The 15,081-nt window shown below is 40.3% G+C and overlaps 1 protein-coding gene across 22 annotated transcripts in view; it reads left to right on the forward strand.

Moving 5' to 3' along the window:
- The window catches only part of LOC119555706 (collagen alpha-1(XV) chain), a 60,929-nt gene extending 50,458 nt beyond the window's left edge, over positions 1–10,471 (forward strand). For 8 of the 22 annotated variants that reach the window (XM_037867362.1, XM_037867366.1, XM_037867368.1 and 5 more), the window contains 12 exons: positions 1,550–1,627; positions 1,739–1,985; positions 2,158–2,235; positions 3,337–3,494; positions 3,569–3,661; positions 5,974–6,096; positions 6,615–6,641; positions 7,242–7,256; positions 7,598–7,728; positions 8,244–8,423; positions 8,480–8,713; positions 9,033–10,471. In XM_037867362.1, the coding sequence (XP_037723290.1) occupies positions 1,550–1,627; positions 1,739–1,985; positions 2,158–2,235; positions 3,337–3,494; positions 3,569–3,661; positions 5,974–6,096; positions 6,615–6,641; positions 7,242–7,256; positions 7,598–7,728; positions 8,244–8,423; positions 8,480–8,713; positions 9,033–9,138 (1,470 nt within the window). In that variant the 3' untranslated portion in view covers positions 9,139–10,471. The remainder of the gene's footprint in view (positions 1–1,549; positions 1,628–1,738; positions 1,986–2,157; positions 2,236–3,336; positions 3,495–3,568; positions 3,662–5,973; positions 6,097–6,614; positions 6,642–7,241; positions 7,257–7,597; positions 7,729–8,243; positions 8,424–8,479; positions 8,714–9,032) is intronic. The other 14 variants (XM_037867369.1, XM_037867371.1, XM_037867376.1 and 11 more) reach the window with 5 other exon arrangements.
- Positions 10,472–15,081: the final 4,610 nt, after the last annotated feature.

A 15,081-nucleotide genomic window follows, 5' to 3' on the forward strand; every position in this document is an offset into this window, starting at 1 on the left:
CAACTTTCACATTCTTTCACCCATTCTGGCCAGGAGCGTAGTCAAAATAAGTTCACGGGTACAAAGCTGTGGGTTTTGGAGCGAAGAGAATATTGTTTTAGTAACGGAAAAAAAACAGATTACATTATGTTATTTTAAAACCTTATTTTTATATTGACCAATAATAAAATATTTGAAAAGTACAAATTTAAAGTACAATTTTGAAAAAATCTATACAAAGAACCCTTTTAAGCTGATCAGGAAAAAAAAAAAAAAACAAGTCACGAAAAGTTTAATAATACTTATTCCATGAAAGCACAAAAATTTAAAATTTTGAATTAATTATACAACATTTTGAATGGAAAACTAAACGGTGACCTTTTTCTTTTTTCCCAAGACACTTAAGTAATCCATTTAAGTTATTTGCTATTTCTAGCACTATATTTTAAAATAGGTTGACATTCTGAGCTCAGCATTTGTTTAGTTGACTTTTCTGTTCAAGCTATAATTCGAGTTTAAAAAGACTGAATATATTTTATTTTAAGAATTCAAAATTATAGTAATAACAATATCAATGATTATACATTAATCAATATATTCGGAACCTGATCTCTATAGAGACTTTACCATAAACCTTAATGTTGTATACCTCGAAAATGAAAGTTAGGACTTTACTTGCCTCCCTACGCCCATTGTAAAGGCTGCATTGTTGCTGCTGCTGGAAAAGTTCACAGACAAACAGAAATTTTCTGGCCGCATTCGCGATTTAGACAATCAGGGCACCGAAAGAGGTTGAGACGCAGAACGGGAGGACCTAAAAAAAAGAACGAGAGCAGCGGAATAAACTCAAACGAAAAGTATTTTAAGTGCATTTTCATCACGGTTATTCAGGACGCGGCAGTCAGAGCATCGCATCGCACGATTCCAATTGCAGTTTACCCAGAATTTCCGCCATTATTCGGCAATAACAACAGCTAAGCAGAACTTTCCCTTTGCAACCGAAACAGAGTCACTGAATTGAGAGGCAGGCGCGTATCCTTTTGGTGTCCTTTCCACGGCACTGTGTGCCAACTGGCATCGTTTACCGCCCGAAATCAAAATCGTAGCTACGTATTTACATGAGATGCTCCTCCAAAAGGAATGGGACCCGGAACTTTGGCTCAATTGCCGGAACGAGCGCAGAGACAAAAACGTTGCCACTGGAGGAGAATTGTTGCACTCCGGAATGGCAAAAGTTTCTCCCTTTTTTTTTGCCCATTGTTGCCCCGTTGGCCAACTTGGATGCAAGCACTCCTCACGAGGCATTCATGTGGCTGCTGGCTTCTGCTGTCTTTTGGCTGCCAATGATCTTATAATTTGCTCTCAACTTTCCCACTTACGGCCAAGTGAATGTGATTCCTGCTGGCCATCTGCAAACTTTGCTACGTGCGCTATAAAGGACATCATTTTAATAATTGAAGCGATTTTAAACTGAGAAAAAATTCTGGTTGATGCATTATCCTTTCAGCTTAATGAAAATACAGTTATTGATTCCCTGATTTTCATGAGCCTCAATTTAATTGATTCACAGGGCCGCCCTGGTATGACAGGACCCAAGGGTGAGATGGGTCCCAAGGGACCAAAGGGCGATTCCAGTGGACGCGAAGGGGTAAGTCGATGCCAAAAGTCGATGTCAAGTATACGCCCCGTCTGGCGGCAGAATGTTGATGGATCACCAAGGGCTTTCGAGGCACTGAAACTGGGTGAAATCTGTTTCTAGATCAAGGGTGACAAGGGCGACCGAGGTCAGGATGGTCGAGATGGCTTGCCAGGACCTCCTGGAATACCCGCCACCGGAGGAGGTGATGGTGACAGCAGCGGAGTGCAGTACATCCCAATGCCAGGACCTCCAGGACCTCCGGGACCACCAGGTCTGCCAGGTCTATCGATTTCGGGACCCAAAGGAGAGCCCGGCATGGAGTTGCGAAGCAGCTTCTACGGCGATGCTTCCTACTACGGGCGACCAGGTGAGAGAATCATGAAAATTTCCATACCAAAATCTTTGTAAATATGTCACTTGTGAGTTTAGTTAGTGGTCAATATCTGTACATAGCCTAGCATTATCCTATCCAAGAGCCAAACCTAACTTATCCAATCGATATCAATCCATGTCATTTGTATCGTCTCCTCGTCATCAAGGAGCGCGCTCATCCTTAGACGAACTCAAAGCACTGCGAGAACTGCAAGATCTTCGGGATCGGCCCGATGGCACAGCCGGTAATCGAACTACTAAATCTACAATCTTCAATCTCAACTCCATACACCATACTAGCTGTAGTTGTAGTAGCCCCTTTGAATGTTGCATGACTTTCCGTAGAACCAGCTAATTGCCTTCTGTTCCCAACACACCTTTTCTCCCCTCACACATCTTTTCATGAACTAGCTATAGCTCCTTTAATGACCGGTGAGTTTCACATATTTGCACATCATCATTAACTCATTTGCCGTTGATAGAGTACAACGTGTAAACATTTTCTTTATGCGCGTATTTTCACACCGTCATGACTTTTTCCCTGCCAAAAAAAACGAAGAAAAAACCCCCAACTCATGGCCCGCACACAGATATTACATATTTCAGTTACCATTAACCTAAAATTAGAGAATTTGGCATACTTTGGCGAACTTTTGACTCATTCAGTCGGTTTAGAGAATAGGTGAATGTGTAAATGTAATATTAAAGCACACTTTTGCTCATATTAAAATTCAACTTACATTATTATTTTCTTCTACAAACACAATGCATATTTAGTTCTATTTCTCGTATGAAATGCAAATAGGTCAAGAATCATTTGATTACTGTTACAAAAAGGAATACTAAAAGCAAATTGATTTCAAATTTAATATTTAAATTAAATACACAGTTATGGTATAGTATAGAACCCATATTAAAATGAATTAATTAGGAAATATAACTTAAAGGAAAACAATTTTCAAAATCCTTAAATTAACTATAGTTTTTATGTTAACAAAAAATTTATTAAAACCGTATTGGAAAAAATAGACATAAAATTAAAATTGACCATGAAGTTACTAACTTTTTATTATCAGTGAAGTATACAGGCATTGAAACATAATAATTATTTTTTGCTTAATAAGTGAATTTCTATGAGAATGAATTTCTAATTTCTTGAGCTTGAGTTATTTGTAAATTTAAATGTGGGCTCTTACATTTACAAATTTATTTTAATCAACATGATGATTCAAAGCACACATAAATAAATATTCCCACACTATTGTGAGTTAGCACTTGGAAAAATAAAATTTAAGTGAAAGCAGGATTCGAAATTTTGTGCCATAATGCATGAATTATCCTTTCAGAGACTCCACGGCAGCCAGGACACACCCGCAAGCAGCATGATGAAACCCTGGGTCTGGGTGAAGGCGAGGAGCCCTACTTTTCGGCATCCTCATCGAACATGAACATGAAGATTGTGCCCGGCGCAGTCACCTTCCAGAACATTGATGAAATGACAAAAGTGGGTGGCGATTGGTTAAATTTGGCCATAGGCATGTATTTTTAAACTCTTTCGATTTGATATATTTCCCGCAGAAATCGGCCCTCAATCCGCCGGGCACGTTGGCCTACATCACCGAGGAGGAGGCTCTTTTGGTTCGCGTCAACAAGGGCTGGCAGTATATTGCGGTGAGTTCGGGCCCGAAATCCCCCGGTTTTCGCTTGGTTTCGGGGGTAGGATTTGATTTCTGGTTCCTAAGCAAACACAGGGACTTTTGGGTAGCGCTTTTAAAATGCCAAATATGACAGGCGCTGAGCTCGCCGGCAGGCGGTTATTATTTTATAGATCCCGCTCCGCCGTCTGTTGTTCCATTATGGCAATAAGCTCCTCCAAAAAGGAGGGATATAAATAGGAGGGGAACAAATGCATGCCAAAATAGAAAAGACAGGCCTGGCCAGAAGATTGTATTTGTCTTCTGCTCCCCTTATTTATTTATTTATTTATTTTCCTTTGCCTGCCATAAAGTAAGATTCCTTGTATCGGCTCCTTTTTTATTTGCACATTAAATGTTGCAGACGTACAGACTGATTGCCTTTGGATTGCCACCCGTCACATGTGTGTACTTGTGCGTATATCTGCGTTATTCAATTATATTGACTTGCGCTTGGCTTTTCACTTGTCCCGGTTAAAGGATACAAGGACATAGGGAATATCCAGAGACATGTGGCATGTGCCCCAGTCAGTCAGGCAGTCAGGGGTCCAAAACATTTATTGATGGAATATAAAACATGCATCGCTTGATCTTGTTGCGGGGTTAAGTAGGCAGTTCTGCCTCCTTGGAGCCATAAATTCCTTTGGCAGATTAAAAATAATATTAAACGGAAATCGAACGTTTTATTGTCGTCCCTTGGACAATCCACTGAAGTACCGACTTGTGCCACATGCCAATTAATCTCGACCGGCCTTCAAGGTGAACTTTCACCTTGTGGGAGCCCTTTATTACCCAATTTGCTTGGGTCAGCATTTTTCGGAGCCTTACGAAGTAGGCAAAATTACCCACTGAAATGAGCGATTTTTCAATAGCTTGTTAAGCGCCAAAGTGGCCACAATTTCGCCTGCTTGTTGCGTTATTGAAATCATCAAAAAATTGGAAATGAAAGGCAAGCGATGGGAAACTAGTGCCTCGATTGTGCTACAGTATTGGGGAGCTGCAAAAGCTGCTCGAGATTCGATTTCCGCTTCCGTTGTTGCAGGGCACAAAAGCCGGCACAGCAGGGCTGTGAGCCTCCTGGCTCCCAGTTCACAGTTCCCAGTTCCCAATTCCTGGATCCCGGCAACTGGCATGTGCATAAGGCAACACGGAATGAAAACGAAATCTCTTGCCTTTGACGGCAGCATTTAAATACTTTTGACAACAAAAACCCGGCACAGGACCATGAACTGTCAGGGTGCGCCGAGTAATATGGCAAAATCGGGCCAAAGCAAGGGACGCTTTGTTGGCGAAATCTCGGCAAGTCGGGGAGTCAGGAAGTTGGCTACACAGGGAGAACTATTCTCTAGTTTAGTAATCCTTTACTTGGATTAGAAAGAAATAATTTATAAGTTTGCAATCCTTAATATGGTTGCTTGAAGTATAAATATGTTTTGCATTTTTTTAATAACTATTTTTAATTTTAAAGTAACCATATAAGAACTACAAGGAATTTTTGTATACAGATTTAAATCTTTTTTCTTAAATAAGTTTAAATAAGAAAGGGTAGATTTTATGTGAAGAAAATTGTTCTCAGTTTTCAAAACTCTTTACTGACTTGGAGCTAGGTTTTTTAAATTTATAACATGTTTTAGAAGAATATACTATTACATTTACTTCCTTACATTTTTTTTAAACAATTGAAAAGGTTCATATTTTTTAAAATATAGGGCTAAACATTTTTCGGTTTTATTTTAGTAACATGTAATTTTCTGGCAGTGTAGTCGGATTCCCATTTGCATTTCGCATTCGTCTGGGCGAAATACACAGCTGTCTGCCGAGATGCCGAGATGGTAGCCGAGGCTCCAGCCTAATTAGATTTCAGTACACGAGTCGACTACTTAAAGTTCAAAATAGTAATTAAAACTTTTGTCAGACGACGTCGCGCATTATGGCTGTCGAAAATTTGACCCTAATACAGTGAGAAAGAGTTAGGCGGGAATGGAACTCCAGTTTGGGACTGAAACTGGGACTGGGTCTGGGACAGTTACATATTTTCCTACACGTAATGCAAATATTTGAGCAAAAGTTTCAATACAACGCTGATTTCATCGCATAATGGTTGAGCTGGAGTGCTCGGCTGTTTGCCTTCTGTTCCCGCTGAAATATTAACTACTTGAAAGGGTCCTCTTTTGCATATTTGCCCAGAGCTCTTGTTTTATTAATTACGAATTCGTCAAACGCTTATTTGTTGTCGCGGCGCCTTTTAATTACGATTCTACATTTAATTCTCCCTTTGTATCTCCGCAGCTGGGAACCCTGGTCCCGATAGCCACGCCCGCCCCGCCCACCACGGTGGCCCCATCGATGCGATTCGACCTGCAGTCGAAGAACCTGCTCAACAGTCCACCGCCCCTCATCAATACGCCCACGGTGAGTGACGTGATGGAGATGGGGAAATTGTCATTATTTTTTTGCACTTTGTGTTTCCCCACATCGCTACTCGGCGGGATAATGACATTGATGCCGGGGAAAAATTAAGAGCGCTTCGAATGGAAATCAGGAGTCCTAGTTGGGATTCCCTTTGTGTGTATTAATTGTACTCGACTTTGATGAGTTCCCAGTGAATTATTTATGGAACGGAAAGCTCTGGCACTGATGTTTCCCCGCCTGTGTGTCATTTCCCGGCGAGAGTCTCTAACAAAAACTACCACAACTCTGAGAGCGAATTATTGATGGTTATATACCAAAATTTAAGCCCTATAAGTATATATAATAATAATTTTACCATCAATGATTGGCCATCTTCCAAGAAGCCACAAAACTACACCACAAACATACACACTACTTGTTCCTAATTTCCATCATGAATACTCAGAGAAACGAACTGAAGCAAATGTTATCGATATAACCTACTAAACTTATCTATAATTAATTGTCGTTAAATGCAGTTTACAACCGCGCCCGAATACGAAACGGTAATTAAATCCATAATATCGCATTTCGTAGTGTCAACTAAAAATTAATATTAAAAAAAAGGAACGGGAGAATTTTAAATTGCCAACGATTCTTGCACACACTCGTTGAATAAATAATTTGATTTTGTTTGCTGGCCAATGAAAATATTTCTAATTAGCGAAAATTGCATTTGAAGTTCTGTTGTCCGCGGAACAATTGGTGTAGTTTGATTTTCTGCTTTTGTGTGTATCCATCGATGGTTTAATACTTTCAGTGGATCGATGGAAACCCTATTCTTTTGCTTAGAGAAATAAGTTATGTGTTTAATTCCATTTTCTTTGTGTGTTTCTGTGTGATTTGCATTTTTAACTAGACGCTTCTTGATTGAATTTTGTCCTTTTTGCTTTGGGTAATCCATAAAGCTTAGTTCTCAACGATTCGCATCCCACACGAAAGTCAAGAATGTTGAGAGCTCCCTTCTATGTGTCGGTGTTAGAATGCCCAGAATTTCCATTTAGATTTATTAAAATACGAATATTTTTGTCCCACATCCAATGGCTGCGTCTTCGAACAAAATTAACGGAATCAAAAATAAAATGAAATTAAAATCGCATTTCCAGTGGTATCCGCGAATGGTGAGTTCCCATCCTCCCTGCCCTTCAATTAAGCCAGATTCGACCTTTGAGCTCCTGCCTACGTTATTGTATTTTATGAGTGCTATTCTTTTTTTAGCCCCCAAGGTTTTTGCATTTTTTAGTTATTGTTTTCTTAGAACCCGAAAATTATTTGAAATATTTTACTATCCATTACTCCTACCTATCATTTGCCGTATAGTCTACCCCGCGGTGTTTACTTGCCGGCGACCTTTGTTAGACAAACAATTCCCGGCTATTAAATTCTGTATTAATTAGATCTTAAAATGCTTGACATAAATTCCGAATTAATTTCATGCCATATTTTCTTGGATCCGGAATAGCTGCGCGTGGCGGCACTGAACGAGCCCTCCACCGGCGATTTGCAGGGGATTCGGGGGGCGGACTTCGCCTGCTATCGGCAAGGACGACGGGCCGGCCTCCTGGGCACCTTCAAGGCATTCCTATCCTCCAGGTGAGTACTTCCTACTGGGTACTTGTTTCCCGGCAAGTGTGTCTTATCTTCCTTAAGATTTTCACGCGTATTAGGCCTGGTATCCCGTTTAGTTATTAAGTTTTGTTTCCCGCAAATCCAGTCCAGTCCTAAGTATTTTCCGCCCCAATGCTTGGCGTTGCTCATACGCCACGTTTTCCGGCTGAGCCGACACTTTGGGAACTCATTAGTTGCCGCATAATCTTGATATTTGGAGCGAGGCGAAAGCGAAAAAAGCGCGCTCGAAAAGTATGAAAACAAAAGCTTGTGAAAACAATTTCGTGCAATTTATTTACCCAGTGCTCTGGCAACCAGGGGGATTGGGAGTTTTCCGAGCCTCGAGGTTTCGAGGGCGAAAAACATAAATAAATAAGCGAGCACCTGCCCTTCAGACATCTTTTGATGGCAGTTTGTTTGTTCGCGTGTAATTGCCGCTCGTATGCCGGCAATAACTTGTGCCCACATAAACGGAATGCTAACTCTCGTTTCGTTTATAGGGTACAGAATCTGGACACGATTGTCCGCACGGCTGACCGGGATCTGCCCGTGGTGAATACCCGTGGCGATGTGCTCTTCAACTCCTGGAAGGGCATCTTCAATGGCCAAGGTGGCTTCTTCTCGCAGGCGCCACGGATCTACAGCTTCAGCGGGAAGAATGTGATGACGGATCCTTCATGGTAGGATGGCTAATGATTCTCCTAATATCCCACTTCTAAAATGTTTACTATTTTAGGCCCATGAAGATGGTCTGGCATGGCTCACTGCCCAATGGAGAGCGCTCCATGGACACATACTGCGATGCCTGGCACTCGAGTGACCATCTGAAGTCAGGGTATGCCAGCAATCTGGATGGCCACAAGCTGCTCGAACAGAAGAGGCAGTCCTGCGACAGCAAGCTGATCATCCTGTGCGTGGAGGCCCTTTCGCAGGATCGCAAGCGCAAGAAGCGGGACCTCGACAGCAGCAGGTAATTACACGTGTCCTATTGATTTGGCATTAACGTTTTATTACTCGCCAACTTTGCTCATTACCTCTGTGGCCACCAGCACTTATGCATTGCGAGAAAATATTATACTTTGTCCATTTAATATAAATTATATTAAATATCAGGTTTACAAAAATCATAAACACGTTCCTTACAATATTTGAGTAATATCAAAACAGCTTTTAGTATTTTCTTTGTTCTACGATTTGAGTTGTTAACTCGTTGAGTTAATGGTATATAAGAAAAAAACCCTATAGAATTTCTCTATAACTTTAATTTTTCTCACTGTGTTTATTCACAGCTTCCGCAATAGTCGCAGTCACAGCGAAAGTCACGGCGAGAGTGAAAGTCTGGAGTTCCACACGGAAGACGAGTATGCAGCGCATTTAGAAAATTTACTGCTGTAAGCGGAACCGGAAGGAAGAAGAAGCAAGTCACACCAAGCCATTCTCATACATAAAACAAAACAAATCACAGCACACACACGTACATTGAATGTAAACGTAAATCATGGCCATGCATATAATCAGCGAATTCCAAACAAAAACCAAAAAGAGAATACTCAGACGACAGATGGATGTTGCATATAAATACATACTTATATTACCCGTGCGCATACACACTACTCGTAGGTAATGTCTAATATACTTCTACACGTATATCATAATATAGTGCATACCTATAGATATATCGTGGATATGTATGAGTTGTACTTTATGTTCAGGACAAGGCAAAGGCAAACAGTAATTTTTGTACAAGCAGGAAAACGTATTTGTAGTTTGTAATCTGTAATTTGTAACTTACCGATAGCCGTAGCCGAACTAATGTAATTTTTGTAATTACGTAAGCTCACCCCGAAAGAACCGACGAACAGCAGCGGATCATCCACGCCTACGCAATACTGGCCAAATTAGTATCCTATTTAGCTCGTATGGCAATGCACCCGAGAATCTATTATCGAGAAGCGAGGAACTCTTCACAGGACCCTGTATATGCGTGTATAAATGTGTATTTTTGTCAAAAGACTTCTAGGTGTGTGTACAATATAAGAAAAAAACCCAAGTGGTTACGATACGAAACCGTTTTTAACTATCGCATGCAGCCCTTTCTGCCCGGTCTATATACATTTCTATATAGGATATATGTTTTACGAACGATTTCTACTCCTTTCGTAGGCCTGAGATTTTCTACAGCTAGCCCGCGAATCCCACACAATACTCGTAATCGAAATCGCTATTCGGATCGCAGTTTTTATATGCATCAGATGAGTAACGATAATGAAACTATAGCGTAATCCACTCACACACACATAAATACATGCACATCCGTGGATGGTAAATTCGTAATTTATTGTCATTCGATAACGAATACTTAACTAAATTCTAATTATAATTACCGAGCATAGTTAGTTACATATAATGATAATTTCTTTTTGCATTTAACCAATGCATTTCCAACTACAACATTTGTAATGTAATTAAACGTAATTGTAATGACAGTTAAGGTATTAATTTAAAACAATAAACCACAAAAGCAGAACACAAAAGCGATGGGCGCGGTAGCCAGCCGCAAGGTGACATTATATAGTACGATTAAAGTAAAATATATATTTAGTGAAATCAAAACTGAAGTGCAGAACAGAGCCCTCTAGTCCTAAGTCTAAAATATGGCGAGAAAAACGAGAGCATAACAGAGATACATAATAGCATAATATAATTGCATAATACGAAACAATAAAAACTAAACTATCAAATGCAGCACAAATAGTTTAATTTGGAATTTGAAAGAGGTACGAGTATTGCACTTTTAAATTTTATGCACATAAGGCAATCAGGAAAAATGGCTATCGACTGTTTTTGTTTTGGTCTTAAAATATTAATACCCATAAACACGCATCGAAATTTCAGAGTGAGCCGAACACTCTTGGCGTATCGACAAATCCCCCATGGATCCAGGGGCAATTGCTGTCTATCTGCATTGAAAATATTTTATGTGGCTCATACATTTTTCACTAAATAAAAAATATTACAAATTCAGCTACCTGGGCAAATGCCAAGAAATTACTTTGATCAATATTTTTCATTAAAGTTGGAATCAATTTTCATTTCCATCCAGAGCCCGGCAACAAAAGGTGTTTGTATGTGGGGGGGAAAACAAAGAAAATTTCACAATTTTCCCTAACGAATGTCTACAGCACGCTTACCTATACTTGTATCTGTATCCGAACCTGTATTTGTATCTGCATCCGTAGCCACATTGATGCTTGTCTGAGCCGCACGTTTGATAACCAATTTAAATAATTTTTCACTTGAATTAAAGCAAATGATTTCAAACAAAAAGAGCCTCGATGCTGCGAAGCTCGGTGGGGCCATTGATGCTTTATGAATTTCAATGGCAGGCCAACATAGTTTCTGGATGCGGACTTGGCTACCCAGATACAGATACTCGGTCAGCTACAGAGATACAGATTCGGATTCAAATACTTTGGGAGGAGGGGTATATGCCTGCTGTCAGGCAAATAAACAAACAGGCCAAGAAGCCGCCGAGTGCCAACAGTTGCGATTCGGTTTGGGATTGGGACTGCCAGCTCCAATTGTGATGAAAGCCGCAATATTATAAGGAATTTGGAGGGGGAACTTCTGGGGGACCAGGACCACGACCGCCACTTAGGCACAAGGCAATCAAACCAGATGAGCGGTATGAAATTTTAATTTAATGAATGAAGGCGGATCCGTGGTATTAGTTGATTAGCTGCGAAGCCAAATCAAATCTCCTTCTCTCCTTCTCTCCTTCCAACTCCTGAAAGGAGGCCCAAGTATTTAGAGTTTTCAATTACAAGCCTTGCTCGAGGTCCCAGGGCAAAAAAGTTTAAATTCCGTGTGCGACTGACAATGTCATTCATCATAACACATTTAGCCGTGAGCTTATTAGATTCCACTTTTGTGCCCAGGCGCATTTACAAGTTTTTCAGGCTCCGCATTTTTCTTTGGCCCTGTTCTGTTCTTTTCAGTTCTTCTTTTTTTTTTTTGTGTTATTGAAAGCAGAGAAAGCACAAAACAACTTTCCCACCCACACATACGAGGCCAGCATCCGTAACAAGTTTGCCAAACACACCCACTCACAAGGGCGTGTGTACATATGTCACGAGTGAAAACAATTTATCATTTAGCTTATCAAGACGCGCGGCCTAACGTCCATTATTTTGCGGACGCTACGCAGAGAATTGTTTTTTGATGATATCCCCCAGTTGTAGTTCTTCTGGTGGAGATACACATAGTTTGTATGTGGGGTTCTTGGGGGTTCCTTAGGTGAGCGACACGAAAATGGCAAATGTGTGAGAAATGATTATTATTCTGCCGCATGTGATTTACAATCTATCATAGCCATTGGGAATTTCGCATTACGCAGAGTTATGAATGGGTTCTAATCATAGCAGATGGTCTAGAGAAGTCTTCTTTTTATAGGAAAACAAAAATAGAAACGTGATAAACGATATTATTAGCTCAGAGCGTCTGTTTTTCATTTTAGGTAAGTTGCAGATTATATTTAGAAACCTTTTTATACACAATCCATTACCCAAGGCAGACATTTATTTATAAATATTTCCATATACTTTATAGCCAATATAAAGACTTGATCTTATAATAAAAGAAATGTATACTTTTGAAGGAATTTTTTTAAACTTTTAATAGCCGTTCCCAAGATAGACAATTACGGCGAACAAATAACATGTATAAATATGCCTCGGGGAAGGGCGTTTTAAGGGTTCGCAGGGGGGCATGGCCGCACGGCCGACTCACGTGTAACTAAAAACCAACAATTATGCATGCCAAACCGCAGAAACCGATGCCACGCCCACAGCCCACAGCCCAAAACCCACATCCCAGAGCCCTCGCGACGTCAACATAGCGGCGACAGCGACAACGGAATCGGAATTTGCATAACTTTGTATGAGATTCTTGCAGCGCAGCCATGTCGAGCCACAATATCATTCATACATGCATGCAGTTCACAAGCCCGGGCACTCAAAAAAATATCGTATTTTGAAGATCCATTCTGATCATTCAAGGGAGTTTTAGGGTCCTTCTTAAAAAACTGCAAGAGTACTACTCGGCAGAGTAGAATCATATGAGTAGCATCAAAGCATTTATTCTTAACACAATTTGTGTGGTAAGTATTAGTATACCTGGTTCTAAAGAATTCGCGGTATCATTTTTTAAAAAAGGTTTGGTTTATGGCATGTAATCTAATGTACTGAAGAACATAAAAGAAACTAGGAGCGCAACACTATTTAAGGCAAAACTTCTCTCACACCTAAAAAATAGCAGTTCTAGTCTACTATAAGGTATATTATCCTATTTTAACATTGCGACTTATCCCCAAAACCTTTTCCTTAGTTTTATAATTTCGATTTAACTTCATTTCTATTTATCTAAATGTTCAACAATAAATGTAACAATGTATTTCATTAGATTTAAGAACCAATTTTGTCTAAATTTAAATATGTTTACCAGTTGTGACTAGCGCTGTAATTTATAAGTTTTAAAACTTGTAGCGTTAGGAAGTCTAAAACAATAAATAATAATAATAAAAGAATTCGCGGCCTGTTGTTGAAGATTTAATTCATTGCTTTAAGTAGTTAAAAAAATAAATGTCTATATTGGTTCCTCTTCTCTGAAGAATTCGCGGTTAAAAAACGAGTGATACACGCATCTTTTATTTTTTACAGTTACTGGTGGACTTCTTTAGTCATTATAGCCCCAGATAATAGCTAAAAGTATAATGTAAATAAAAATAAATCCTGATCACTAGTATAATGTAAAACCTAGATTTTTCCAGTGCACCCATACAGCAGGGCACGTATACACTGGCAGACAATGTCAGTGAGCCGTCAACATTTCAACTTGTCATGCGAGCGGTAAAAGCGTGGAAGAGGTCGGAGGCGGCGTTGGGCGGGGCAGGGTCGTGCCGTAAAGTCGAAGACGTTGCCCCGGGCTGCTACATGGCCTACCTTCAATTTGTCCGTGTGCCCCGCCATCCGATAACCACGGAGGTACCACGGCGGTAGGACGCGCTCCAGAACCGAGCAGGCTATGCAAAAACCCACGCTCAACCACAACACCAGCTTTTGTTGCATACTTTGCAACTGCGTTGCCGGCAACGTATTATTTCAGTTACGTTTTGCGGAAATGCAACTGAAAACTTGCAATTTGTTTGACGTTTCGGTATTTTTTCGTATGAATTTATAATGCCCTCGACTTCAACACCTGTCGTTCGCCGTTTCGTTTGTTTGTTTGTTTGTTTGGTTTGGCTGGGTTCGGTACGGTTTGGTTTGCCAGGAGTTTACTTTCTGGTTGCTGCTGATTTATAATGCAGGCGATCCTCCTCCGTTCTGCCCTGTGGTTTATTGATATATCAGCGGCATCGTGATTAGGCGAAAAGTCAGGAAATATGTATATATATGGAAACCCACGTTAGCTGCGAATGCGTACACACATGCGTATTTATGTTATGCCGCCGCAGTAACACACAAAAGGTAGCAACTTTTAATTGAAAAACTTGGGCACTTACAACTTGCAAGGCAGCGGCGGTGAATCCCCCCCCCCCCTCTCGACCCTCTATTAGCAGTTGCAGGCGTAGGTGTGGGCGTGGCAAGTGGCAATACTGGCATTGTCGCCGGCATTACTCAAGTTGTTAGCAATGTTTACAAACACAATAAGCAAATACACCAGCGATAGCGGCACCACCAAGAAGTGCACAGCGCCAAAAAACTTTCGAAGACACCATATTGCTCTGAAATTAGTAGAGTAATTCCAATGGCTTTCAGAATGGGAACCGAAAACTATTCTTCAAGATTCCGTAACTTAAGTTGTGGAGCTCCGATTTTGATGTGGGATACCTATACAAGTTTGTGGTTGTACTCTCTAATACACTATATTGAAATATATTTTTTAAAACAGAACCACAATTTTAAGCCATTTTTATGTCCGATTTTCACGTAATTCCAATGGCTTTCAAAATAGAAACCCAAAACTGCACTTATAGATTCCATAACTTTGGTACTTGGATCCCGATTTGGAAGCGAGATACCTCTATGAATTTTCATGTCCGATTTTTCCGTAATTCCAAAGGTTTTCAGAATGGGAACCCAAATCTACACTTCTATATTCCATAACTTCCGTTATTGGACTCCGATTTTGCCGTGGGACACCTCTATGAGTTTGTGGTGAAATTCCCTAATATTCTGCATTCAAATATTTCACATAAAAGAGGGTCACATTTTTGACCCATTTTAATGTCCTATTGTTCCGTAATTCCAATGGTTTTCAGAAGGGGAACCCAAAACTGCA

Source organism: Drosophila subpulchrella, chromosome 3L (genome assembly GCF_014743375.2).
Source record: "Drosophila subpulchrella strain 33 F10 #4 breed RU33 chromosome 3L, RU_Dsub_v1.1 Primary Assembly, whole genome shotgun sequence".
Lineage (NCBI taxonomy): Eukaryota > Metazoa > Arthropoda > Insecta > Diptera > Drosophilidae > Drosophila > Drosophila subpulchrella.